A 27,575-nucleotide genomic window follows, 5' to 3' on the forward strand; every position below is an offset into this window, starting at 1 on the left:
CACGGGAGCTTTTTGAAACAGTTCTCTTTACCCGTGATCACTGAGTGACGCCTGAGGCAGGGAGGCCGACCAAGAGTTTGGGGCGAGGGCTCCCCCACCGTCCTCCCTCCCCCACGCCACATCGCCCAGTGGCATCGTGGAAAGAGGATTCTCCCATGCAAACCCCGGAGCCAGAGGGGAACGGGGAGCGCAGTTATGCGCCCCCTACCCCTGGGGCACGGACACGGCCACAGCACGGGGGGCGGAGGGGCCCCGGGGACACGAGACACTGGGGAGAGGGACCCCGCCCACAGCTGACCCCCGTGGGCGACTAGAGGGCGGGGCGGGGCTGAGTGGCACAGGGGCGAGGCTTGTAGCAGCGAGTCCCCCCTCCCCTCCTTTCGGACGAAGAAGGAAGACTTGGGCCCCGCGACGGGGGAGAAAGGGGAGGGGGCAGCCTCTCCTCGCATGCGGCCCGGGAGGGAAACCCCGCCTCCTGCCCGCGGGGAATGGGCACTCGTCTCCCACCGGAAACTGAACAATAAATTACAAAGTAGAGAAAAGGGAGGTGGAAGTTTGGGGCGGGATTTCTTCCTGCCCTCTTCTTTCCCCCTCTCGGTCCAGTTCATGTGGTTTGGTCCAGGCCCAGTCCATTTGTGAGGCGGGGACGCGCGCTCCCCTCTAGTCTGTGCAGATGGTCCAGTCCGCGGGACGAGCTCCGGGGCCGCGCTCCCGGGCCGGACCACACTCTGGGCTGGAAGGGAAACAGCCCAGCCTCTGGAAGATTCTTCCATCCGAGTGAGGTCACCTACATTGACGCCGGGCAGTACGTGGAGCAGTGAAGATCCATTGTGCCGCCCCAAACCCCCAAGATCGCCCAGTACAATCCTCACCTGGAGGCCTGCACTAGCAGGAATAGGTCCGGACCGAAACGCCGTCTGCCCGGGAATTCCCCGAAGTCTGGCCTGGAGGGAAAGCGAGCAGCGGTTCAGCCTGGAGCAAGCAGCGGCTCAGCGCGCACACACGCCCAGTCCTCCCTGGGGCTTCTCCTAGCCTCAACCCCAAGCTTCCTTCCTCGGAATTCTCCTTCCGAAATGACAACGACCGCCTAATCTTCGCCGGTTTCCTTCCCTTTCCCCGCAGCACTGGATTCACCCAAGGTGCCCCAGGTGACTCTAAGCGAGCTCATTTCCCGCCCAGGAAAGGAGGTGCAAGATTAATCCATTTCACACCCGGAGGACAGAGTTGGCATACTGGAGCGGCCCATTTGCCAAGAGTGGGGGAGAATAGGCTAGGCCATTTCAGAACCTGGAGGGGGAGGCTTCTGGAAGGTTGAACTGGTCCTTTTCCCACCCCGAAGAAGAAGGGAGGAAGGATTGCCGCTTTGTGGAGCCGCCCACCTTCCGATTGCAGCTTGCGAAGAGGGAGCCCCGGCGAGCCCAGAGCCCCTGCTGCGGCCGAGCGAAAGTTGGGGGGCAACATCTCAGCTGAGTCGGGGGTTACACCTCGGAGGTCCTTCTCTCGAAACATCTTCCTCCAGGAAGGAGAGCGGCTGAAGGACTTGGCGCTGTCCTACGTACAAGGGCCGAGCATCCAGTGTGGGCCCAGGGTCTGGTTTGGACTCCGCCCCTTCCTTTGACTCCACCCCTCTCCGTATGGCAAAGCTTCTTCAAACTCTCCCCTATCCTGGCCCCGCCTCCAACCACGACTCTTGGCCAAGTCAAGGCCGACCCCTTCAGTTTGGACTCTGAAGGTGCTGAGGAGCCGAGCCTCCTGAGCTGCTGCTGCGCCCACCTCGTCCAGCCGCCTGTCTGTGCCCAAGGAGATGAGGTTACTGAATTCCTTTTCCAGGAGCTGCCGAGCCTGGGGAAGGGAGGTGGGAGAGGAGTTGTAGCTTGCAGACTGCGAGGTGGGGATACCCAGTACGATCCGGGCCAAGCGGCAGCTTACCTGTGCATTCTGCGTGGGGATCTGCAGGAGCAAGGCCAGGTCGGAGTAGTCAAAGGTCTCGTCGAGGGCCAGTAGTGCCCCGTGCACCCCGCTCTCCGTGAGGTTAGTGGCAAATTCCTTCAGTCCCAGTCCGGACACCCAACCCATGACCCGCTCATTGGACCACACCATCACATCTAGGGACCAAAGGGACCTTCAGTTGCAGGACCGTTCAATTCAGCCCATACCTTCACTCCCATTTCCTCTTTCCTGGCCGCGCCCCTTATACTGGCTCCACCCCATGGTTTATGGTAGTGCTCTTCTTCCTTGGCCTCCCCTCTTCTAATCACCCTTTCTCCAGCCCAGCCCCAAACCTCTCCATCTGGCCCCCAGAGGGACTCACACTCTTCTACTCACCTCGGATCTGGGTCTGACTTTCTTCCCGCCTCCGCTCCAAGTCTTTCCGGTCATAGTTGAGCCGTTTCAGGCACATGATCCCATAATGCAGACTCACCCTGAGCAGCAGGGGAAGTGGAGTCACAGAGGAGCCTTCACAACCCCAGTGACTGCTGCTCCAATCTGGCCCTCCCCATTGACTGTGGTCTTCTGGGAGAGGTCAGAGAGTTGTTCCATTGGGTCAGTTCTAGTGATTGCTGACCTTCTCAAAGTTGGGGTATTTTCAACAGGCAGTTCCTACTGGCAAACCTGGAAGGGGTGTGGAGTCAACTAGCCAACCTGTCTCAGGATTTGGACTTTTCCTAGTGGACCATCCTATTGATGTAAGGGGCACAAGAGTCGATCTCCTGAGAATCCAGGCTACAGGGCCAAAGATAATCCAAAGAATTTCCCATCACCAGCCCCATTGGCCAAAGACTGTGTAAGGGTGTGGCTTCCCCTTGGACTGTCCCCATTCGCCAGGCAGCCCCCACCTGTGGAAGCTGTCCACCATCTTGAGTTGGCCCCGGAGCTCCTTCTTGTTAAGATGATCTAACATGCGGGCATCCACCAGCGATTCCATGAAGTAGCTGCGGTATTGGGGCAGCCCCAGGCTGGGCAGCCAGTCGTTCCCCACCCACTCGTGGTTCATGTCGCCATATGCCAGGATCTGGGGCCATGGGCAGGTGGGGGAAGGGTCAGGCCCTCTGACCTCTTCCCATGTATGTATGAAAGAGTACAGTCTAACCCCCAACCCAAGGTTGTTCTGTTCCCACCCCATGGCAGGACAATGGCCAATCTCTGTTCAGGACAAGGGACCAATCCAAAGTTGTCTCCTGCTCCTTCATAATGACGGAACAGATCCTTGTCTACTCAAAGTGTGATCCTTGGACCCACAGTATCACTATCACCTGTGAATTTGATGGAATTGCAGAATCACAGACCCCAAGCTAGTGAATCAGAATCTGCATTCTCACAAAATCCTCAAGTGACATGAACTGTACATTCAAGTTTGAGAAGCACTGTCTAGCATTGTCCCAACTCAGAACAGCAGATCAGCCCAACATCACTACTCCCCCAAGTCAAGACAATGGATTCATCCAACATAGCTCTCCCCACAACAGAGTAATGGATCCATCCATCACCCTTGCACACTGTCTGGAAAACACTGGTTTAATGGTGTACCTGGCCCAGGACAATATTCTGATCAGCCCAAAGTCCCTCACTGACTTTAACGTAAGGAAATAATCCATATCTCCCTGGACCGGAAACAGAACCCAGGCCAACACAGTTCTTCCACCTCAGGTGAGTTCATGCCTCCCTCTTCTTGAGAACAAAGTAGAGCTCCTCCTCCTCAGCTTCTCAACCTGATGTGCTACCCCCTCCCCAAATGCTTTCCCCTCACAACCCCTGCAGGCCCCCGCAACCCACCCTAATGGAATGGCCCGTGCACCACCCTAACAGCTAACAATGGAACCACCGGGCTTCTTCACAGACCCACATCAAGCCACAGTGACACAGTCCAGAGCTGAGCTCCGCACAGCGCCCCGCCCCCATGATGATGATGGACTGTTCCAGCAAGGGTAGGGGCTCAGAGAAGAAGGGGTTTCCATGCAGCGTGCACAGCCTGTTCATGCGCCCACGTCCCGCCCCGCCCCCCCTACCTGCTCCCAGCTGATCTCCTTGGTCTCCTGACCCGTTAGTGGGAAGAGGGGAGAGAAGGAGTGGGTTAAGGGGCAGGCGAAGGAGGGCGGGAGGAACAGACTGACAGACAGCCACGGACTCGCCCCTGCCCCGCCCCTCCTCAAAGAGAGTTAATGCCACCCCCAAGGCCACCGGCAGGGGGCACTCACAGGCTTTGTCGTGGCCGTAAGGGACTCCATCTCCTCGTGTGTCATCCACACATTTCCTGTGGACTGAGAAGCCAGAGGGTGTCATGGAGGGTGAGAGAGGGCTTCCAGATAGGGGAAGGGAGGGGATCGTGCCCCTGGAGGCTCAGATCAAGTACATTTTTACACAATCTACTTTCTGGCCCAGAAAGACCAGTCACTGCTTGAGCAAGAGAATGACAGAGAAAATAAATGATCGTTTATTGAGCACCTGCTGTGTACCAGAACTTGGGCTTTGGGGTTGCACAAATTCAGGTTTCAATTGGGGGCCTGCTGAGCATTTTGCCGTGTGGCCCTGTGCCAATGACATCACCTCTCTTACTTCACACAAATGTAGAGAAAGGATTCAGACTGAGGTGGCAGGTACAGCAATGGGACAAATGTTTGGGGAAGGAGGACGTGTATTCACATTTATTGAGAACCTGCTCCCAACAACCCCAGGAATTAGGGATTCATACATGGATTCAAACATTTATGCCCTGGCCGGTCTGGTTCAGTTGGTTGGATGTCATCCCACGCACCAGAAGTTTGCCGGTTTGATTCTCAGTCAGAGCATATGTCCGGGTTTCGGAAGCTCCATACCCGGTAGGAGGCGTGTAGGAGTCCGCTGATCATGCCTGGATCTCGAATCAATATCTCTCTCTCTCTCTCTCTCTCTCTCTCTCTCTCTCTCTCTCCCTCTCTAAAAATCAATTTTTAATATATATTTTTTAAAAATAGAGCAATGTGCCCGGCCGGTGTGGCTCAGTGGTTGAGCATCCACCCATGCACCAAGAGGTCACCAGTTTGATTCCCAGTCAGGGCACATGCCCAGGTTGTGAGCTCAATCCCCAGTGGGGGGCATGCAGGAGGCAGCCAATCGATGTTCTCTCTCATTGATGTTTCTATCTCTCTCGCTCCCTCTCCCTTCTTCTCTCTCTAAAATCAATAAAGAAAAAAAAATTAAAAACATTTATATGGTGCCTCCTGAGTGCCAGACACAGCTGTAGAGTCTGGGATATGCAAGGGGAAATTTGAGTATAGACTGAATAGTAGATGAAATTAACAATAACGTTAATGTTCTTAGGTATGATAAGGGCATAGTGACTATGTAGGGAAAAGTTCTTATTTTTAGAAGATTCCCACTGAAGTAATTTTTCAGGTTAACTTGTTATGATGTCCACAAACTATATTCAAGTACTTCAGTTACACACATGCACCACGTGTAAAGAGCAAGTGTGGCAAGGGGTTAACAACTGCTGAATTGGGCATGGTACATATAATTTTCTGTATGGAATGAAAGGATAAAGTATTAGAAGGTAGTAAATGCTATGGAGAAAAATTAGGTATTAATGTCCTGGGCTGATGGGCAGGTGACTAGTTTAGCTGTTGAGTTAGGGAGGCCTCTTGGAGGTGGTGACTCTGGAGCTGAGACCTCAAGGATGACAAGGAGCCAGCCTTGAGAAAACGCGGAAGGGCGCTCCAAGTAAAAGGAGCAGTTAGTGCCAAGGGGCGGAGTCAAGGAAGGGGGGGCAGGGGCCCCTCATCAAGGGCCTTACAGGGGAACCATATGAATTTGGATTTTTCTCCAGGATGGTTTAAGACAGACTGAGGGTTAGGGGTGCAGGGGGGACAGGGAGACTTGAGGGAAGACTCCTCCCCAGAGATAATCCAGAAGGCATATGGGGAGTAGGTCTATGGGAAGGAGCTGGAGTAAGCAGGCCGGCGGATTGGCTAGTCTGCGGACAAGAGGCGGGGCCTTGAGGCGGCAAGGGCTGGGATTGGCCACTGGACACTTACCGTGCGGGAGGAGGCGGGGGCAGAGGGTGAGGTGAGTGAGACCATCTCCTGGATGGCGAGGCGCAGCTTGAGCCGGTGCAGCGGGTTGCTGATGCCGATCTCGCGCTGAATCTCCGTGTCTGACAAGTTGGCCATGATGGCACCACTCTTGACATTGGCCCGGCAGGCGGCCACATACCACGCAGGCATGCCTACCCACAGCTGGACCAGTGAAGGGAGGGGAAGAAAGAGAGAGACAGAGGCAGAGGGGAGACAGAAAAGTATAAGAGGAGAAACGGGCGAGATGGGGGAGAGACAGAAAGAAAGGGAGAGAAGGAGACAGAGACATGGGAGAAGAACAATAAGACACAGAAGTTTGCAGTGGGAAGAAACAGAGCAAATCAAAGGGACATGAGAGTCAGAAGAGACACAGGGGGACAAAGGAGGAGAATCAGAGAAAGATAATGCCAGAGTCAAAAGGGAAAGAAGGGAATGGAGAGAGAGAGAGATCAGGAGAGACATACAGAGTTGGGGAGAGAAAGGAGCAAAGTCATTGGGAGACAGACATGGGAAGAAATATAGGCAATGACAAAAAAAAAAACACAAACAGATGAAGTGAGAGACAGAAAAATAGACAAAGGATCCCAGAAAGAAAGCAAGACATAGGGGAAGACATAGAGAAGCAACAGGAGACCAGGACCAAGACGGGCATGGCCAGAGGGGCGGGGGTTGGGGGAAGAAGGCGAAAGAAAGAATAACAAGGAGATCAATAGGAAGCCTGACCCTCCCAGGGTCCCACCTCCACCCCTACCCCACCCCCACATCTGGGCTCAGAGGATAGTGCTCAGTCGACCCAGCCAGCCCTAATGGTGAGGCTGTCACAGGGGTTGAAGATCAAGAATCAGGGCATTTCTGGGCCCCAGTACCTCCAGCCAGGAGACCACGGTGGGGCCATCCCAGGCGGCGAAGGGCAGGCCCTGGCGGCAGGCCTCTTCCAGAAGTTCATGCCTGGGAGGAGGAGGCCAGGACAGGAGCTCTCAGGGGTACAGACACCCAGCCCTACTGGATGGCCCCCTTCACCACAACCCCCTCTCAAAACACTTCTAATGAATGTAGAAAACATGGCAGAACGTTAAAATCAAACGCGTGTGAATCTTTGTAAGCCCTCCCCCCTCTCCCCACTCCCACACTCACTTCCTCTTGTTCCTTCGGTCCTTGTCTCCTGGGCCTGTCAGCTTGGCTAGCCCCAGAGGGTCAGTGGCCAACATCTCATCTGAGGGTGTTCCAGCTGGAGGCAGGGAAGGGCCAAAATTTGGAGTCTCAGGAGGGAAGCAGAATCTTTCATGCTGGGGGTGGTGAGAAGGAAGCCAGGAAAGCAGAAGGCCCAAGGGAATAGTAAATGAGGCCACAGAGAGGGAGTGATAAAGCCAGACAGGAACCAATGTCACCTGCCAGGCAATAAATTGGAGACATCCCAAAAAATAGGGGATTCATTGCCTTGTCAAAATAGCAGGAGTGTGTTGGTAAATGTTTAACTGGCTCCCTGAGGAGGAAGGAGATATCCCTTGATTTGTAGCACTTGCCAATTTCCATGGTGTAAATAATCCCACTATGCCAATTTCAAGCTACCAATGTGATGTCAAGCAATTCACAAAATCACTGAAAATGTAACTGTTGGCTCTCAGAAGCCAGTACAAGCAGGCTCCGGCTCACCAGGTGCTCTGCCTGTCGGATGCTTCTCCTTACATGGTAAATGAAATAACAAATTGACTCAGCCCTCCACTCACCCAGGCAGGCCACAGAGGACTCTTTCCTAGTCCCTCCTCCTCCCCTCTTCCTCTGCCAACTCCTGTCCTTCCACATTGTAAGTGAATTACCAAATCAATAAGGACATGAGTAAATGTCAAGTGAATCTATAAAGAAGAAGGGAAGAAGGGAGGGAAGAATGGAGGGAGGGAGAAGTGGAATCGGGGTACTCACCCAGAGAAGAGCTGTCTCGTCCTGGTGGTCCCATTCGCCCCTTCTCCTTCTTGCCAAAGAGACGGCCTATGGATGACTTGATGCTCTTCTTCTTGGGGGCTTTGTGCAGGGAATCTGGGGTGCCCTCACTGGATGGGCAAGACAGAGTGAGAGCAGACCCCATCTAGGATGCCTCCTTTTATCCCCAGTCATTGTCCACTTCCATTTATGCTCCCATCCCTGTCCCATCTCTTGTCCCTACTGACCTTCCCCGTGAGGGCCCCCCATCTTCCAGGGATCCTGCCTGCAGTGCCAAGGCTTGGGTCATTCTCTCAAGGCGGGCAGAGCGGGGAGTGGGGGGTGGGGTGTCTCCTGGGATGGCTGGCCCCTCCCCTCGTGGAGCCCCAGCTTCCTCCTTGGGGACATGATTCTGGAGACAGAGAGGTAGAGAGACTGGATTAAGTTGGAGGAATCATGTCGGGGGCTCCTCATTAGTTGGGATGTCTCCTAGGGGGTGTCTGAGATGCCCCTGGTTTGGGGTAGCCTAGATTAAGTGGGGTACATTGTAGAAGCATAAGGCCAATGATTGCAGACCCACTGGAGTTTGACAAGCCCCTATTTATAGTTTCATAGCTTGTGGTGTCAGAAGTGGGATCGGTATGGCCTCGAGGAAAGCTACCAGGTTACAGGTTCTGAGAGCTTGGGTTTAAGGCAATAAAATAAGATGAATATCTCTTATGCACCCCTTAAAGGTCAATTCTGAGGGTATAATGGTAGTTCTCAAATGTATGGTTAGTCACAGAAACATTTTTTAAAACCCTTTGCAGAAACTTAATGCAGAAAACTGGTGAAGGTAGACCAGATCTAACTAAAGTACAAGTGAGGGTTCAGGAACTCAGGGACTCAGACTTCCCTTTGCCCTTTGAATCGGAACTTTTAAGGCAAGCTAAGGTTGCTCTTGAAAACCACTGGTGTGAGGAATTATTGTTGCTGTCTGTTGGGGAGTCCTGTTTCTGACCTCCTACCCACCCCACCAAGCTAAGGGGACTTCAGAAGACTTACAGCTTTGTCGGTGCCCTCACGAGCAGGACTAGGGGGTGCCAGACGGGGTGTTGAGTGACCGGAGCTGGGAGGGGAAGGGCTGGCAAGGGTAGAGGTGGTGAGAGAGGGGGGCAAGGAGCAGCTACTGCGGTAGCGGCCTAGTGAGTCCAGGCCAGAACCAGATACCCGGCTCTCCAGCTCTTCTGCCCTTTGTTCTGTTGTCTCCTTCTCCTCTTGGATTAGCCTGAGGAGGGAAAGGCGGAGACTGGTGAGAGGACCGAGGCAGACAACAGGAGAGGGAGTCTGGGGATCCCAACAGGCCAGAAAGCTTGGGGAAGCAAAAAGAATTCTGAAGAAGGCATAATGAGGTTAGAGCGTCTTGGTGGATTCATGATGGCCTCACAGGTTCAAGGAGGATATAAGGGGTCATGATAGGCTCAGTAGGTCATGGAAGAAGGTTGGGATGATGATCAGGGTCTGAACCAGGATGACCCTGATGATAACCAAGTGATTCTGAAAAATCATATCAGGATTTTATGGGCGAGAGGTCAAGTTCCTAGGAGGATGTCAAGAGGAAAGTCATCATAAGTTCAAGATGAGATCTAGGATTCTGAGTTCTACCTAAGATCTGAGAAGGTCTTAGAGTCATTTTGTATGTGAGAGTCGATGACTCAAGTCAGAACAAGTTTGAATGGAAGGTGGTGATAATTTGGTATATTTACTGGGGCCCAGGGTAGGTGTGTTATTAGAGAATGTTAAGGCAGTTGCTGGGGAATTGGTGTTCTTTGTACGATGGGTAATTCTTAATAAATTCAGGATTCTTGTTATATTAGGTAGACGTTCTTGGTATGGAGAATTGTGGTTCTTGGTGTGTTAGAGTGAGGTTCTTGGTGTTTGGGGATGGGGTGCTCATGTTGAGTGGAGAATCTTGGGGTACCAGGAGTCTCTGGGTACTAGTTTTGTGAAGCCATGAAATCCATGGTGTACTGGAGGATTGCTGATGTCCTGGACTGAGAATTTTGGTATTTGGAGCTGTGGTCTTTGTTGTATTGGGAAATTGTGAGTACTGACTGAGGGATATATTTATATCATATAGAAGACTTCTGGGTATATCCTGGGGGATTCTGAATATTGGAGGGAGTGTTGGGCTGGGCAGTTCCTTGAGGGTGGTGGAAAAGGAGGTGGGCTCTGGCCTTCACATCAGACTCCACAGCCAGAGGGGTTGCAGGGCCCGCTCAGCAGAGAATTGCAGCAGGACCGGGCAGTGCTCACTTGATCTCCTTGTTGATGGCTTCCAGCTGCTCCTGGAGCATGATGGCCAGTGTCTGCACATCGGCCTGCCCACTGGGGGACAGCAGCTCAGCCCCAAACATCCCCTCTGCCTCCTCCTCGTCTGAGCCATCCAGTTCCCCAGGGAACGGGGGTGGCATGGACCCTGCAGGGGCAGATCGCTCCCACTCCTGTGTCTGTGTGGAGACAGAGGGACCCCAGGTGGTCAGGGGCCAAGGTTGGCCCTGTGTTGTCCTTCAACTCTCCTGACCTTGCCCGCCCTCGTGACCCGGCCCACTGCCTCTGACACTGACTGCCCTGACCGTGTGATCCAGCTCCTAGATTTTTTTCCAGCCCAGTTCTGTCTCTTGCTAGGTCTCTTTTCTTGACCACCCCACCCTCCTGATGATTCCACCCCCTGCCCTGATTTCCCTGTTTCCTTTGACCCAGCCCACTACTTCCTTCTCTTAACCCCACCCATTCTAAGATTCCACAGCCTACCCATCAGCCCCCAGGCCCCATTCCTCTCCCCACCCCAACATCCCTCTAAGGTTCTTACCAGCCAGCAGAATTTCCATGAAGAGACATCCAAGCAAGTGGGGATTATGGAGTTATGGGAAAAGGAGAGAAGATAGCATGGGTCCCGGAGACCCTGCTTCTCACCCAGCCCTCCTCCAGATCCCCATGCGACAGAATCCATGTTCCACCACTGCTCTCCCAAGCCCTGCTCAGTGCAGTCCCCAGAAGTGGCTGCTGACCTTGGAGGCCTCATCCTTGACCCCTGACCAGCGGTTCCTCTTGCCTACTCGGCCACTGCCAGCCCCATAAGGGTCCAGGTGGGTGCCGGAAGGTAATGTAGGTGCCTGGGAATAACGGAGCTCCAGGGCACTACCAGGGAGAGACCTGTGGGCATGGAGAAGACAGTCAGAGCCCTGGCCGGTGTGGCTCAGTTGGTTGAGTGTCATCCCATGCACCAAGAAGTCGCCAGTTGGATTCCTGATAGGGGCACATGTCAGGGTTTTGGCCTTGATCCTCAGTCAGGGGCATGCAGGAGGCAGCCGATCAGTGTTTCTCTCATAATATATATCAATATATATATAATATATATCCATATATATATAATATATATATCCCCTTCTTCTCTCTCTAAAAATTAAATAAAACACATTAACATATTTTAAAAAGAAGAAGACAGTCATAGACAAAGAGGCCAAAAAAGGGAAACTGACATAAGGGATCATGGGGAAGGGCCCAGGGTCAAGGGAGTAAAAGAGGGATCTAAAGTCAGCAGTCAGGCCCTGGCCAGTTTGGCTCAGCGGTTAGAGCGTCGGCCTGCGGTCCGGAGAGACCCGGGTTCGGTTCCCGCTAAGGGCACGTACTTCGGTTGCAGTTTGTCCCCGGCCCAGGTTGGTCGTGCGGGTGGCAGCCACTCGATGTGTCCCTTCACGTCGATGTTTCTCTCTCTCTCTCCCTTCCTCTCTCTCCCTCCCACTCTATCTGTACAAAAAGTGGAAAAATATCCTCGGGTGAGGATAACAAAAAAAATAAATAAATAAAGTCAGCAGTCAGGAAAAAGGATCTGGGATCAGTGGTCATGAAGTCAGGGGTCAAAAATAAGAGAGATCAGTGGAAGTCTCAGGAAGACAGGCCGTGGGTGTGTGTAAGACCTGGGGATCAGAAAGGATGAGCTTGGCCAACGGGGTCATTGAGTAGAGGTGAGGCCGGAGGGCTACTGTCACCTGGAGTAGGAGGATGGTGGCCTCCCCCGTAGCTGGTCAATCTCCATCTGCATTCGCTCCATCTCTGCCAAGAGCTGCTCCTATGGGGAGGGGATTAGAGGTATCAAGTCAGAATGTGCCCCAAAAAAGGTCCCTCCTAGCTGGTTCCAACCCCAGCAATTTTGCCCTGGTACCCCCCGCCCCCCAGGCCCCTCCCTACTTTGTTGAGCAGCAGTTCATCCTGAAGCTTCTTCATGTTGGCAATCTCCTCACTCAGTGAGTTCTGTGGGGGACAGGGGTGCAGTGAGTGAGGAGCCTGAAAGGGACACACTCTGGGGCCTGAGAGGAGCCAGGGGGAATGAGGTGAGCTGGAGCGCATGGGGGTTGTGGGTCCAAGAATGCCGTGGGGTAGGGGAGTCCCTGGGAGCCCCAGAGAGCCCCAGAATTCCACATCACGTGAAATCAGAGGATTCAGTTTGAGGCCCCATAGGATAAGAAGCTTGGGGAAGAGCCAAGAACTCAGATTATAGGTGCCCCAGAATTCAGCTCCTGGGGTGTTTAGGTGAAAGAGGTCTGTCAGATTCAGGATGCCCAGGTTTAGGGGGATCTCAAATAACAGATCTGAAAGATCTGGGGCCCAGGAATTTGGGCAAGAGGTGGTCCAGGATGCAGGATTATGGGAGTGCCGGCTTGGGGTGCACCTTTTCCTCCAGTGCCCCCATCCGCTCCTTGAGGTGAAGCTGCAACCGTTCATTGGACTCGCTCAGCAGTTTGTCTACTGTTTCAGACAGCCGCTTATTGTGGTCGTCATTCATCTTCTCCCGCTGCCGGGCCTGCCCAAAGGAGAGGGGGCATGGGGTGCTCAAGCCCACCTGGTCCAGAGCGCAGCCCGTGCTCTAAGCTCTCGCCCCTAGCCCACCCTCTCATCTAGGCTCCTCCCCCAGCCTCAAAGCCCCGCCTTCACTGCATTTGTCCATTCACTCACCCGCTGCAGTTCTTGGTTCTTCTCCTCCAACTGGGCTTCCAGCTGCCGAAGCCTCTCCTCAAAGTTCCCATGACGTTCCTCAGCCTAGGGGATGGAACCCATGTCATCTGACTTTGCCCCACTAGGACACAGCCAGGCTCCAGTCCCGCCTTCTCCAAGACGGGCGCCAGGTCTGGCCCCCAGAGCTCCAGGCTCCGCCCTCGCAGGACTCCAGACCCTGCGCCAGTGATTCAGGCCCTGCCCCAGGTCTACAGGCCCCGTTCCTTCCTCGGTTCATGTTCCAGCCCCCCCGTCCTTTCAGTCCAAACTAGAGAACCGCCCCCCCCAAACCTCCACCTCGTGCCTGCATTCCCAGTCTCAACCCTCCCCTAGATGCCAGGCCCCACTTTTCCACCCAGAATCCTGGCTGCAGGTCTCCTACCCTCCAGACTCCAGGCCCCGCCTCCTCCCCCAGAGACTCAAGGCCGGGTCCCAGGCCTCCCCTCACTTTATTGAGCGCGGCCACGCGCTGGGCCAGCTGCGCCTCTATCTCGGGCAAGGTCTCTGCCTTCTGCAGCGTCTGCTGCAGCTTCTGCTTGGCGTCGTCCAGCCACTCGGCCAGCTGGCGGCTCTTCTCTTCGCTCTAGGGGGTAGCACAGAGACGGGGAGGAGGGGAGGAGCTAGGTCACGCAGGCCACGACCGTGTCCCCATACCCCCTCCCCGGCCGCGCCCCCACCTGCCGGTACAGCGACTCTTTGCTGGCCAACTCGTTCTCCAGCTTATCGTTGGCGTCGTGCAGAGACGTGGCCTCGCGCTGGGCACTCAGGTAGCGCTTCTCCAGCGTCGTGATCCGCTCCTCCATATCCTCCCGCTGCGCCAAAGCCTGCAGAGGTGGCAAAGGGCCGCGTGGACTACAGCTCCCAAAAGGCCCTGGGGGTAGCCTAGGCTTAGAACCCCAAATCAGGCACCTCAAGGTATCCTGGAAAATGAAGTCCCCTGACATCCGGGCGTCAGAATGGTGGAACCAAACCTGCCAAGAGCTTTCAGGAATAACTAATGTTAGGTCCTCTGCCACTGGAGAGTTAAAATGGTGGTGCCACACTTTCCCTGAGATTCTAGGGCAGCACTGGCTTAGATCCTCCCCATATAGATGGACCTAATGCTCAGGGGATGGGAAGTCTCCTCCACTCTTCTTGGACCACTTGCCTCAAAAATCCAGGACTTAGATGTTTTAGCAACTCTAGCACAGCCCAGCTTAGAATCACAGAGCAAGTGCCCTAGGGTTTCCCTGGAAGCAAACATCCCTTCCATCTGGGAGGCAACATCTCCCAAGGTCCCCCAGGGCAGCACAGGCTCAGAACCCCAGAAAAGGTGTTCCAGGGTCTAATGGGAGACAGACTTCTGTGTGGGACCCTTGTGGTAGTAGATCACATTTCCCAACAGGACCCAGAGCCTTCAAGAATCCATGCCTACACTTCCCAGCAGACCCTGGGGCCTGGGAGTTAGGATCAAGGGGTCTAAGCCAGGATGGGGTAAAATGTAGACAAAAGAATTCAATTTAGAGGCACAAGAAAGTGTCCAAGTGATAACATAACTATGACCAGTTACTGAGAGCCTACTGTGTATATGTCACAGGCCAAACCTCTGACAAAGTTATTAGTCCCATTTTACAGGTGAGGAAACTGAGGCTTAGAGAGGAAGAGAATCTACACAGTTTGTGAACTGAATTCAGGTTCCACCATTCATGATCTCTGTGACTTTGGGCAAGGGGAGATGAAGAGGGCTAGGGAGAGGGGAGGGACAGAGGGCAACCCACCAGGGGCTCCGGCCTCACCTCCTTGAGGTCGCGCTGGAGCTTGGCGTTAGCTTCCTCGGCCTTACCCAGCTCGCGGTGGGCGGTGCCCAGCTCCTCCTCCAGCTGGCTCATCTGGCGGCACAACACCGCCAGGCGCTCCCGCAGCTGGCACACCTCAGCTCGCTGCCGCTCCAGGGCCTCCTCCAGCTCAGCTGTGCGCCGGTTGGAATCCCCGCCAGGACCAAGGCCATTGGTAAGGGTCTGGAGTGGGGACAGTGGGGAAGGAAGGAAGGTACAGAACCCGGAGTGGGAAACAGAGATAGAAAGAGAATGCAAGGAGCCCTGGCTGGTTTGGCTAAGCTGTTGGAGTGTCCGCCCATGGACCAAAGGGTCGCAGGCTCATTCTGGTCAGGGGCACTGCCTCAGTTGCGGTTCGGTCCCTGGCCTTGGTAGGGGTCATGTGGGAGGCAGCCAATCGATGTGTCTCTCTCATATCAATGTTTCTCTCTCTCTCTCTCTTTCTCCACCCCCCCCCCCCCAGTCTATCTGAAGGTAGATGGAAAAATGCCCTCGGGTGAGGATTTTAAAAATAAAAAATAAGAGAATGCAAGGAGAAAGTTGATGGGGATGGGGGTGGGGTGAGTGAATCAAAGATCAGTAAGGATCGGATCATGGAGGTCAGGGTACTTAGCTATGTGACCTGGATCAGGTCTTAGGACTTCAGATGTCCCAGGGTCAGTGAGAATCATATCAAACATTAAAAGGACCATCACAAAGTCAGAGGACAGAGCGGAGGTCATAGGGATGAGGACCAGTGAAGAGCAAGGGGAACAAAGGACTTCCACCTCTTACCTGCCCATCCCCATCCTTGCCGGGCTCCTCCAGGCCTGACCGGCGCCTAGACAGCTGTTCTCGGAGGTTCAGAGTCTGGGAATTTGAAAGGGAAATCAGGGCAAAAGAAAAATTAGCCCTTTCCCACTGGCACCAGCCCTCTAAGGAGAGGTCATAGGTGCCTCTGGTCCTGCTGGGCTACTCTTAGACCCTGTGCTCTGGTTATATCTCTCCTTAGCTGCTCATAGGGAGGGAGTCCAGTCTTACTCTTGTCCTCTTTAGCTCTGACTTTTCCCATCCAAACATTCCTCCGGAGTGTGGGAGTGCGTTCTTCCTGCTAGCTCCAGCCCCTAGTTCTCACCTTAGTCTCACTTTCACTAGGCAGTTCTCCTCGCAGCCCTTAGGAACCCCACTGGTTCTCTCCATAGTCCCACCCCATTGGTCCCCTGCTCTAGTCCTGCCCCCAACAGACTCCGAACCCAGAATCAGCCCCACCCCATTGGGAGCTCCTTAATAGCACCCTCCCCTTCTTGGTCCCACCTCCTGGTTGCTCATCTCCAGCTCCTCCTCTAGCACAGCCACCCGCTCCAGCGCCATCCGCAGCCGCTCCCGGACCTGGGGATGGGGCAGGACAAGAGCGAGATGGAGATCAGATCCAATCTAGGACAGTTGTCCATGATGCAGAACAGCCCTGGAACAGGCCTGATAGGGCAACGTTAGAATCCCTCTATCTATAATGGATGTGCAGCCTCAATCCACTACCAAAGCAACCCCAGCCACTGGTAGCCTCGTCCTAGTTCATTTTTCCAGTATCAACCGGTCAGGTCTCAATGTGCATGGCCAGTCAATCAGAGTCAACTTCTTTTTTTCCCACTTAGGACATCCCCAACCAATCACAGCCAGAATTTCTCTAATTCAGGACAGCCTCAACCACCTCCAGATTTCCCTTCCACACCCAGGATTTTTCTTTCTCATACCTTCTCATCCAGGGCCTTGTGGTGCTCGAAGAGGGATTTTAGAGCCTTGAGCACCTCCACCTCGGAAGAGACCCCGCCCGGGGACTGGGCCTGGCGCTTCACCACCGTCATGCGCAGTGACCTCTCGTGCCTGGACACCAGGCACTCCAGATGTTCCAGTAGAAGCTGCGGGGATAAGGCACCGGGCCAAAGAGACAAGGGAAGAGAGGCAGGGTAGAGGGGAAATGTGGTTCAGACACATGGAAAAAGAGGTGGCGCCAAGCAAATTGGTAAGGAACATGACAGATCAGGAAAAGAGGGAGGGATATCCGAGGTAGGGGCGGGGTCAAGGACGGAGAGGATCAGGAATAGAGACCGTTATGAAGATAGAGGAGTGTCACCAGCCAAGAAGTGGGAGCAGGAAGAAGACAGGGAGGTGAGGTGGGGAAAAAAGATGGGTCAGGCAGCAACTCCGCGAGGCCCCGCCCACACCACTTAGGCTCCGCCCCGAACACCCCTCACCCGCGTGTTGTTCCGCTCCGCCTTCAGCTCTGCGATCTCTTCCTCCCGTTCCAGCAGCTGCTCCCGACATAAGTTCAGCTCCTTCGTCAGAGCTGCAAACTCCTGTCCAGATATGGGAAAGATCGGGACAAATTCGACCAATCCTTTCCCCATCTCCCTCATGGAACAGGACTGAGAGTTGGAAGGCCCCGCCCTCCCCGCTAAGCTCCGCCCCCACGGACGGCTCTGGTCACACCCATCGCCGGTGAAGCCAGCCCCCTGACTCCTCCCTTCCAAGCGCCAAGTCCCGCCCCCTCCGGACCGCCCTCTCCACGCCTCCACTGTTCGAGGCCCCGCCCTGGCCCCGCCCAGACCTGGGGCAGCGCGATGCTGAGCTGTCGCTGCAGCGAATCCTTCTCGTGTCCCAGCTCGCGCAGCCGCAGCTGCGCCGTAGCCAGTCCGTCCTGCGCCTCGCGCAACGTCTCCAGCAGGCGCTCGCGCTCCGTGAGCATCGTGACCATGAGGCGCTCCAGCTCGCCGCCCGCTTCGTCCGGGCCCAGCGCCGAGCCCCGCCGGCCATCCTCGCTGATGGTGGGCATCACCTCGCACATCATGGCGGCGGTGCTGGCCTGCAGGTGCAGGGAAGGGGAAGGGAACAGAGACCGGCCTCGTCAAGGCACAGGCAGAGAAACGGAGACATGGCCACCCTGATACTACATAGAGGAAGCTGAGGCAGAGCCACCCAGGCATTGCACAGAAGAAACTGAGGTCTGTTCCTGCTGGTCATGGCATAGGCTAAACTGAAACCCACTGCTCTCAGGAAACCAATACTCGCTACCTGGGTGAGAGCATTCGGGAAAACCGAGGTCAGACTCCATCAGGCAATGGCAGCAAATCTAGGCTCAGCCTCGTCCACGAAACTGAAGCTGGATGACCCAGGCACTGCCTGACTGAATGTGGAAAAATCAGTCTCTACTTCTTCTGGCCCTGCTAAGACTCCCCCTCTACCCACTCCATCAGTGAGAAAACAGCCCCAGCTGAGAAGCATGACTTCAGGAAGACACAAGACTAGGGGTCACAGAATTAGGTCACTGGGACATGGTTAGCTACTATCCAGTTCAACTCCCCCCCTTCTTCAATTTCGCATATGGACCTCAACTCCAGAAGAATCTAAAGACCCACTCCACTTGGTGGGGTGGGGTGAGGGGAGTCATGGAGGAAGTTGGGGTAGGCTAATCATATCCCATAACCCATGTGTCCCAAGATCCAGCTCCCTCCTTCCTCAGATCACAAGAGTCTAGGTCCTGGATTTCTTTCCTCAAGACTCAGGAGTCTGGGCCTCCAGCTCCCTCCTTCCTGAGTCGGACACAACACCCCCTCATCCCCTGGGACATGAATCTGGGCTTTAAACCTCCAACCTTAAACTCAGAAAGCCCAGCCTTCAGACTCCTCCTCCTTCAGAACCAAACAGTCCAGGCCCCAGGACCCAAGAGTTCAGGTGCACAAGCTGTGGGTGGAGATGAATCGAGTTCTCCTGAGCCACTCCCTCGAACACATCAGGTCAGACAGGTCCAGCTGGCCCAGCAGAAAGCAGGAGGGGCTTTCATTCCATCCCCCCCTTTCCTTCTCTCCCTTCCGGCAGTGGCATAACCGGTCTGAGAGTAGATAATTCCCAGCCCCACCCAATTTTCGGACTGTGTCCAAAGCCTGGGACTGGAGCCTGGACTCCTGTGAGGAGAGGAGGAAACTGAGAGCCGTGGGACCTGGGGGGGGGGGGCAGCTGGATCCCTTGGGCTTTTGAACAGGTGCATCTGAGAATCTAGACACCTGAATCCCAGCACTCAGAGGCTACATTAAGGAATATGTTTATAGGGGGGAAGGCCAGCCTTGGACCCAAAACCAGTGTGGTATCTAAAACCCAGAACCTACTCAGGAGATGTAACACAAGATGCTTTAGGGAAGCTGTTCCAGAACTTCAAATTCACTGAGAAGGAAACAAAACACAGCAAGGCTGGGCAAAAATCTAGAAAGCCATTGGCATGTAGACACGGTACAGAGTGCAAAAAGGACAAATGCTTCCACATTTACAATGTGAGTTCGGTAAGAGCTGCATGTGAAGCATATTCTAGAGGCCTGGTCTGGAACTTTGAACCAGCCAAGAGCAATCAATAACTTAAAGAGCAACTGGGTGACCTCAGAATGATATCTAAGAATATACCAAATGCAATGCACAACAAACCTAGTCAGGAGACATAATCTAGAACTCAAAACCTACCAGGGATGAGGGTATAACACAGGGTATAACAAGGGTTACAATCTTGGTTTTATCATGTGTCTAGATAATGCTAGAACTCAGAATAAAAAAGATATGCTCTAGAATTCAGAAGATGCCCTGGAGGTGAAGAAAAACCTAGAAAGTAGCAAGGTGTTTGCCTGGAACTTAGTCGTGCCTGGGGGAAGATGTAGAAGGATGCATGCTGGGAATTGAGAATTTACTTGCAGAAGGCCTGCAAGTAAAAGCTGGCAAAGGCAAGATAGGGTGTTTTGGAAATGAGGACATTTTTAGGCTGAAGGCTCCAGAAGAGGGGAGAGCCTAGAGCATGATTAGAATGTGAAGTGGCAGAGAAAGGAGGAAGCCCACAATCCACCAAGAGACGGTTATAAACTAACATCACACTAAGGAAAAGGTGGACAGAGAAGATGGGAATGGATAAGCGTAGAACCCAAGGAAAGAAGATGTAAGGTAGAACACTTCAGTGGGAATCCTCTAGCTTTAAGACTGTAGAACTGAATGGAACCATTTTAGAATTGATGGCACAATTCAGAGATAGACTAGAGCACATAATTGGAAGACACACATTCTAGAACTTAGAATGCCCCTGGGAAGAGAATGAAAAGCAGAACAATGCCAAGGATGCGGCCGGAACCTAGAACACACCTAAAATGAAATTTTAGCAGAGAATAAGCAAGGACTGATTTCTAAATATTTGGAACATGTCTGAGGAGATGGTAGGATCAGAAATTGGCTTGAGGCGATAATCTAGATATTTGTATTAATCTGGGGAAAAGACATGGCTAAAATTTAGCATCTAGCCTAGAACTTAGAACATGCCTTGGGTGAAGATGGAACAGAGATGTTGACTGGGAGTGTTCTGGTATCTAGAAGGAATCCAGAATGTGGAGCATTGCAAGGGCAGTGTTTAACCAGAAATGTGGAAGACAGTAAATAGGTTCTAGATTATCTAATGAGCCTAGGTCACAGAACACATTTGGAGGAATGCATGCATGTTTGGCTCACAGCCTGAAAGTGTAGTCAGAGGATGGGACATCACGATATGAACCTAAGAAGGCAATGGGGTGCTGGAAATATCTCAAGAAGCTTGGTCTCAGGGGAGAGAATAGAATCTCAGGGAGCCCAGCAGCTGAGATGAAATGGGGATGAGGCAGGAGTTTGTCAGGACCACTGGGAGATGACAAGTTGATAGGGAGATCACGAGGCCGTGGGACCTGAATCCCTAAGAGTAAGAAATGAGAAGCTATAAAGGAGGGTAGAGCTGGGGGCCTGGACTCCTGAATCCTTTTGGTGGTAAAGGGCAGGGGTTTGGGAGGGAGGGCTGGAGCAAACAGCCTCAGTATAGGCTGGTGGCCAGTGCAGAAGCTAGGATCTGAGTGCCTGGGTCCCTGAGGAGATGCAGGGCTGGGGACAAGGCATCTAGGTCTCCGGGGGCGCACAGACGCCAAAGAATTGCATTCACAATTGCATTATGAGTCCCTGAAAGGGAGAGAGTCATGGTTCCTGAATCCCTAAGGGGGCAGATGCTGGGGTACTAGGAAACTGGGTATATGTGCCTGAGGAGCACAGGAGCTGTTGAACTGTGTCTAAAGGGAGCAAAGGCTAGGAACCTGGACCCCTGGGTGCCAAGGTCCCTAAGGTGGACGGGGCAGACACATTCAGAAGCCCTGACTCCTGAGAAAGGTCCTGGGGTCCTGGAAACGTGGGGTGCTGAGGACGGGGCTGAAAGCCTGGCCAGCGGAACCCTGAGGCTCGGGCGTCCAGGTCAGGGAGGGCCCGGGTATCCCCGGGTCAAAGGCGCGGCGGGGGGATCCCCGCGCCGTCGGCGCCCCCTCTCTGGCGGCGGCAGCAGGAGGTGGGGGAGGCGAGGCTGCTGAGTGCGCTGACCATGGACAGCTCCAGAGCGGGCCTGAGTCCAGGGCAGCCGCCGAGCCGGCCTGGACTGAGGGACGCGGCCGCTGCCCAAACCGGAGAGCTGGAGATGGGCAGACGGGGTACGCGAATGGGGGACTATGCGGACGCGACGGGGGACGGGCGGCCCTCACTGGGGGAGTGTGACACAGCCGCGGCGGATGTCTGGAGCTCCTGGGACTGGGCCGAGGAGGAGGATCTAGATCCAGAGGGGTTCCCAGGGTTGAACTGAAATCCAGGCTCCTGGGCCCTGGAGGAGGCGCAAGGCGGCAGTACGCCTGGGATTCTAGGGTTCGGTTGGGGACTCTGAGAGTCGGGAGGGGCACGCCTGACTCTCTGGGGTTGGGTTGTGAAATCTGGGCTCTGGGGTCCTCGGGGATGGAGAAGAGAATCCAGGATCACGGAGAGGCGGAGGAAGCTCGGCGAGGGGTCCCCGGGGTGGGCGCTGCCTGGCAGGCCGGGCCGGGCTCTTACCTACCTGGTCCGCGGCGGCTGCGGGCGGAGCTGGGCTGCTGGAGGGACGTGGGGTGGGGTGGGGGGGCCGGGCGGGGCCCCTGGCGGCGGCCGGGGCCCGGATCTGTAGCTCTGGAGCCCTGTCTCCGCCGCTCGCGCGGGCTCCGCGTCTCTTGCTCCGGCTTGGGCGCTGGGGACCCCACTCCCTCTCACAGTCTTACAGCCCTCTACCCCCCAAAATAGCCCCCTAACCCTGTCACCGTTCAGGCTCCCCACGCGAGGCCTCAGCTGCTAGATCCAGGGGTGCCCACCAGCGCCCCCAAAATCCCACCTTCCCCCCAAAAAAATTTCCTCCTCCCTCCCCCCAACAGCTCCCAGGCGGTCGTGGCCCCTTTAACAGGAGACTGACAGACGGCTACGAGTGGCCAATGGGAAGCAGTGTCGGCGCCGGCCGGAGGCTAAACCCCTCCTCCGCACGGACTGGGAGGGGTCGCGCGGGCGGAGTGCGGGAGGCGGGGCTCAAGACCTCTCAGCCAATAGGCATGCGGCGAGAGGCAGCTGGGGCGGGAGGCGGAGCCCGGCAGGGAGATGATGTCACCTGGAGCGAGTGGCGCGCAACGTGGAACGCGAGTCGCGACCCCGGATCCCGGCGGTGGCGCGCGCCGGCCCTGGCGAGGCACCGGCGAGGTGGGGGTACTGATTGTATTTTAAGGTGGGGGCGACTCACGGAGACGCACTTGGTTTGGAAGACGGGGTGAAGGCCGGGTCGGCCAGTATACCTTATTCTGCACGCTCTGCGCCCGCCTGGGAACTGCACGCGGCACCCCGACCCCTGCCTCCCACGCAGGGCTCCCCTGGCGGACGAGGTTAATGGTTCGCTCCGCCCCGCCCACACAGAGGACACCCACTGGCTCCCACAGCTTTTCAGAACTCGGGGTCTGACCGGCTCAGGAGGGTTTGGCCCCCATCCTCAGACTCTCGTAGGGGTGGGGGGCTTTGTCTGCAGGTCCGAGCTCGCACCCAGACCCAGACTGGGTCCCAGCCTCTGCCCTCGGACTTGCCTCTAGGAAGCTGTCCGGCTTCTACTTCAGACCTGGGGGACATTCTGCACCTCTGCTCAGACTCTGAAAAGGGCTTCTTTGGGGCCTGGTCTCAACCTCAGTTTCTCTCCCTCCCCCACATCTCAAGACCCTCTAACCCCAGATGCAGGATAAAAACACACAGACTCTCAATGAGGGTCAAAGATCTTTAAATAAGGAGCCGGGGACAATAAATACTGTACAGGGAGGGGGGTAGCAGGAGGGTCCAGATCTGTGATTTCAGCCTCGGGACTCCAAGGACCTGCAAGGAGGGTGAAGAGAAGGGAGCCGGGCTCAGGGTAAGGGACCTGGGGAGGGATGGGTAAGAAGAGCCAGGGCTGGGGTTCCAGAGCCAGGGCTCAGGGAAGTGGGTCAAGGAATTCCAGGGAGAGTTGGTTCCAGATCTTGGAATGGGAGTCAGCTGAGTCCCCCAGGGTTTTAGGCAGGATGGATTGGGGTGAGAGTCTGGGTCAGGGTCAGCATACCAGGAGAGGAGCCATGGCTGGGGATGGCAATCACAGTTCCAGGGCCCACTGGCCTGGTTTGGGGGTCTAGCGATCAGGGAGAGAGTGGAGGCCCCAGGGGAATGGTGGCAAGGGGCTCACGAGTAGCTCTGGTGCTGCTGGCGCCTGCGGGCAGAGCGCATCTTCTCAAAGCGGGCCTCCATCTCCTCCAGCACACGAGGTGTGTAACGCACCACCAGCTTCACTGAGCCCTGGGCTGCCTTCAGCAGCTCCACGGCCTTCTCATGCTGCTCACCCTCAACGCTCTGCAGAAAAGTGCACAGATAGCTGGGCCTGAGCCAACCCACCCCCTTCGCCTCACCCAGTCCCCACCCTGGAAACAGGGCCAACTGATAGTGACCTGCTACCTGAGGTACCAAAGCCTCACGTCCTCATGGGAGAGTCACTAACTCTTGGCTCAGTGTCCTCCCCCCCAGTTTTCCAGGTTCCCCCTATCAGGGACAAGGCCCAGATGACCTCAGTCACTGAGCCAGACCTTCAGAACCGTCCTTCCCCCTCCTTCTCCAGAGTCAGCTAATTCCCAGCCCCATCCCTCCTGCCCTGGCTCCCTCTGCTTTGTCCCTACCACCCTGGCACCAGCTCAGGCCTCGTCCTGTCCACAGTGGACTCTCACTCTAGTCTTTTTCCTGGCCTTTTGGCCTCAGTCCATCCCCCACAGCATCCCAAAGGGGTCTTTCTATGCCTCCAAGTTGATCCTATCCCTCCCCTACTCATAGCCTTCCCATGGCTCCCCAGCTTCTTAGGCTGGCACTCAGGCCTGACATCAGAGAGGGAGTACTTGAAGGTAAGAGCTGAGGCCATCTTTTCTCAGGCTCTACAGCAGTGCCCAGCACATGGCTGGATATAGAGGCAGTGCTCAGTCAGTGTGTGTTGAATAAATGTCAAAAACAAGGACAGACACCCGGCCAGTGTGGCTCAGGGGTTGAGCATAGATCCATTTTCCAAGAGGTCACCAGTTCGATTCCCAGTCAGGGCACATGCCCAGGTTGCGGGCCAAATCCCCAATGGGGAGCATGCTGGAGGTGGCTGATTGATGTTCTCTCTCATCAATGTTTCTATCTCTCCCTCTCCCTTCCTCTCTCTAAAAATCAATACAGGGAAAAAAAAAATTTTTTTTTTAAAGAGAAGGACAGACTATGACCCCAGCCCTACCTCAGCCTCCCACTCACCACACCATTCACCGACAGCAGCTGGTCCCCACGCTTGAGGCCTCCATGGCGGTCAGCCACACCTCCAGGAATGACACGGGAAATGTAAATGGGCGAGTTCTGCTCCTTGCCCCCCATGATGTTGAAGCCCAGGCCCTCGTCTGTCTTGGGCAGCTCCACTACCCTGGGATGTGCGTGGCCCTCACTGGCAGTGAAGGCAGCAACTGTGGCCTGGGAAAGAGAAAGTATAGGGAGGTGAGGGACCCTCCGTGGTGGGCCAGGGAGAGCTATTGAGGACAGACAGCTTTTCCGGAGCACAAGGTGCTTGCTACAGTTCAAAAGAAGATTGCTCCATAATGACTGCATGTCCCTTTTGGTTCACTTTGGATAGTTCAGACATGTCAAAGAGAAAGTCTCCATTTGGTGTGAATGTATCTTGAATACTCAACACTCGCCAATCTCACTTTGTTTGTTTGTTTGTTTGTTTGTGGTACATGCCCCTAGCGGGAACCAAACGTGGGACTCTCTGGTCCGCAGGCCAATGCTCCAACCGCTGGGCCAAACCGGCCAGGGCTCACCAATCTCACTTTTTAACAGAGAAAAACAAGACCTGGAAGAAGCAGAGAGTCTTCAGGAAGCAGCAACAAATAGCGTCTAACTATAGTTTAGTCAGATTTCATTGTTTACTGATATTTCATCTTTCCACTGTACAGGTGTTTAAGGTTATCTTCTAGTCAGGCATGCGGCACTAGTTTCAATTTGTAGATCCTAAAGATGTCTTCTTTTTTTTTTTTATCCTCACCCGAGGACATTTTTTGATATTTTGTTCAGATAGAGTGGGAGGGAGGGAGAGAGAGAGAGAGAAACATCGATGTGAAAGGGGACACATCGAGTGGCTGCCACCGCACGACCCAGCCAGTGCCGGGGACAAACTGCAACCGAGGTACGTGCCCTTAGCGGGAACCGAACCCGGGTCTCTCCGGACCGCAAGCCGACGCTCTAACCACTGAGCCAAACCGGCCAGGGCAAGATGTCTTTCTTTATATGACATTTAAGTTAAAAATAAGAGATTACTTAAAATAAATTATAAATAAGTAATAGTAAGGGTGATATAGAGATTTGGCAAAAATCATGAAGGAGGAACCTCCATAAAGGAAAAATCATGAAGGAATGACTAACATCAGGAAGTTCTGTGGATGCCATGAGGGACGGGGTGGGGTGCCTACCTTGGCTGTGGCATGGGCCCGGATCTCAGCGCTGCCAGTGATGTCCAGCGTGTCATACAGCTGCTCGTACACCTGGTGAGGACCCAGCAGCATCAGGGTCCGCCAGCTCCTCCTCCCTCAACACAATGAGTCCAGGCCTGCAGACTCGCCCACCCAAGGAACCCGGGGCGGGAGGAAAACTACAATTCCCATAGAATCCCGGAGCTGACGCACGGGCACCCCAAGGCGCACCGCCCCGGGCACTGCTGGGAGGCGTAGTCCCCGGCCTTGGGGCGACCAGGAAGAGGACGGCGGCCCCGACTCGTGCCCAGACGCGCAGCACTCACCTCCCGAATGGCAGAGCAGAACCGGCTCTGCAGGACGCGCTGGAGGGCCTGCAGCTTCTGCGGGGGCAGCTCCCCGCTGCGCTGGAGCCGCTCGAGGAGCTCCACGGCCCGGGACACGTCTGCGGGGCGGGGGCGGGCGCGAGACACGGTCAGAGACACCAAGACGCAGAGAAGCACCGGGAGATGTGGCCACAGACCGCGTAAGGGCCAGCGCAGACCGACCCGGGAAGGACAGCCTAGTCCCGGTCGGGCACCCGCAGAGTCGCAGGTGGCAAGGGCACCCTGCGGCCCCGGGGTTCCCATGCACCCCCAGACAGGGGTGTACCGCAGGCGCCCCTTCCCAGCCCGCTCGCCCACGGACCCTCCCACATCCACCAACCTCCAGACTCACAACGCCCCGCCCCGCCCACCCCCTCCGGGTCCAACCCCGGGAGGGGCGGGGTCGGGGGTCGGATGCCAGCCGCGGCCTGGTGGGCAGGGCCCCCTGGTGTGCTTACCCCGCTCCAGCCCCAGCGGCTCCACCAGCGCAGCCATGTCGGAGCTGCCGCTACAAGCCGCCCTCCTGCCCGGTCGCCAGCGAGGAGGGCGGGGCTTCACGAGGCCACGCCCCGGGCGACGGGTGATCCCTGCGGAGGCGCGGCTGCCGCACCTGCTCCGGCGCCGGTCTGGCTGTCCAGCCCTCAACCCCCATGGGTCTCTCCTGTTTGCGGCCCATCCTACTGCAGCCTCTGTCTGCACCTCCTTCCATCTAAGTCTGTCTGTTCTGCCCGCCACACACGTCTGTCCCCTCTCTACCCATTTTCCCCACGTTCATTGGAAAAACGTATGTTAAACATCTGGGCCCAAAATGGACACGATGGTGAGCAGGGCAGACAAGCCCACTGCCCTCACGGAGCTTAGGCTATGGTGGAGGGGAGGTAGACAATCAACTATGGCTGTGATCAGAATTGAAAGTGAGGAAGGGATAATCTAAGAGGGGATAATTAACAGAGAGTCCTTGGAGGTAAGATCAAGAGGTGGGATGTGGATCACTTTCCAGGTAGAAAGAGCCCACGCGGCTGGACAGTAGAATAAGGATTGCAGTTTATGATGGTTTATGATGGTGAAAAAATGGGCAAAATAGTTTATGCATGTACTTGTGTGTTGCACATGCATGTTGAGGATTTTGCACTTAGAGTAACTCCAAAGTGTAAAATTCAAATGTGTACTTGAAGATCACTGTGGCCACCGTGTGGTGAATGGATTGGATGGGAGCAAGAGTAGAGGCAGGGCGTCAGTCAGGAGGCTATCTGAATATCCGTTGATGCCTGGGACCAGAGCAAAGGCCTGGAGGGTAGGTGGACAGATATGGAAATACCTGGACATGTCTTGGTGAGTCACTGTATATGAGGAGTGGGAGGTGGAAGAGAAGCGGGTATAAAGGTGCTTGTGGGGCCTTTCGCTCACAGTCCATGCTGGTCATGGGATATTGGACATTTTGAATAGGAGGAGCATTGTACAGTACCCAAAACCTGCAAGCATTTTTGAGAATTTGGGCAAACGTGGTAAATAAAACCATAGGAGCAGACAGCAATGCTGGGGGCAAGTATA

At 55.1% G+C, this 27,575-nt stretch overlaps 2 protein-coding genes across 10 annotated transcripts; both read right to left on the reverse strand.

The window, feature by feature from the left end:
• Positions 1–9: 9 nt before the first annotated feature.
• Positions 10–21,754, reverse strand: PPFIA3 (PTPRF interacting protein alpha 3). Of its 8 annotated transcripts, XM_036274938.1 has the most exons (30): positions 21,708–21,754; positions 17,400–17,654; positions 17,047–17,148; positions 16,546–16,710; positions 16,109–16,183; positions 15,590–15,664; positions 14,777–14,998; positions 13,679–13,825; positions 13,450–13,584; positions 12,963–13,046; positions 12,679–12,810; positions 12,198–12,260; positions 11,999–12,078; positions 11,018–11,162; positions 10,263–10,450; positions 9,012–9,234; positions 8,216–8,379; positions 7,971–8,098; positions 7,185–7,278; positions 6,917–6,998; positions 6,012–6,212; positions 4,197–4,259; positions 4,008–4,034; positions 2,838–3,013; positions 2,326–2,423; positions 1,930–2,105; positions 1,774–1,842; positions 1,380–1,551; positions 873–944; positions 10–787 (listed from the first exon to the last, which is right to left on the reverse strand). In XM_036274938.1, the coding sequence occupies exons 2-29, from the start codon at positions 17,637–17,639 to the stop codon at positions 886–888; spliced, it is 3,585 nt and encodes a 1,194-aa protein (XP_036130831.1). In that variant the 5' UTR covers positions 17,640–17,654; positions 21,708–21,754; the 3' UTR covers positions 10–787; positions 873–885. The 8 variants fall into 8 exon arrangements, 4 of the variants coding, with proteins under 4 accessions (XP_036130831.1, XP_036130832.1, XP_036130830.1 ...); XM_036274939.1 differs by lacking the exon at positions 4,008–4,034; XR_004961131.1 differs by having other exon boundaries at positions 15–787; positions 873–1,551.
• Positions 21,755–22,914: 1,160 nt separating this feature from the next.
• On the reverse strand, positions 22,915–26,557 carry LIN7B (lin-7 homolog B, crumbs cell polarity complex component). Of its 2 annotated transcripts, none has more exons than XM_036274488.1 (6): positions 26,483–26,557; positions 25,986–26,104; positions 25,660–25,731; positions 24,455–24,664; positions 23,367–23,530; positions 22,915–23,023 (listed from the first exon to the last, which is right to left on the reverse strand). In XM_036274488.1, exons 1-6 carry the CDS (start codon positions 26,517–26,519, stop codon positions 23,002–23,004), a joined length of 624 nt encoding a protein of 207 aa, XP_036130381.1. In that variant the 5' UTR covers positions 26,520–26,557; the 3' UTR covers positions 22,915–23,001. The 2 variants fall into 2 exon arrangements, with proteins under 2 accessions (XP_036130381.1, XP_036130382.1); XM_036274489.1 differs by having other exon boundaries at positions 22,920–23,023; positions 24,467–24,664; positions 26,483–26,544.
• Positions 26,558–27,575: the final 1,018 nt, after the last annotated feature.

This window comes from Molossus molossus, unplaced genomic scaffold (assembly GCF_014108415.1).
Source record: "Molossus molossus isolate mMolMol1 unplaced genomic scaffold, mMolMol1.p scaffold_m16_p_21, whole genome shotgun sequence".
NCBI classification, from domain to species: Eukaryota; Metazoa; Chordata; class Mammalia; order Chiroptera; family Molossidae; genus Molossus; species Molossus molossus.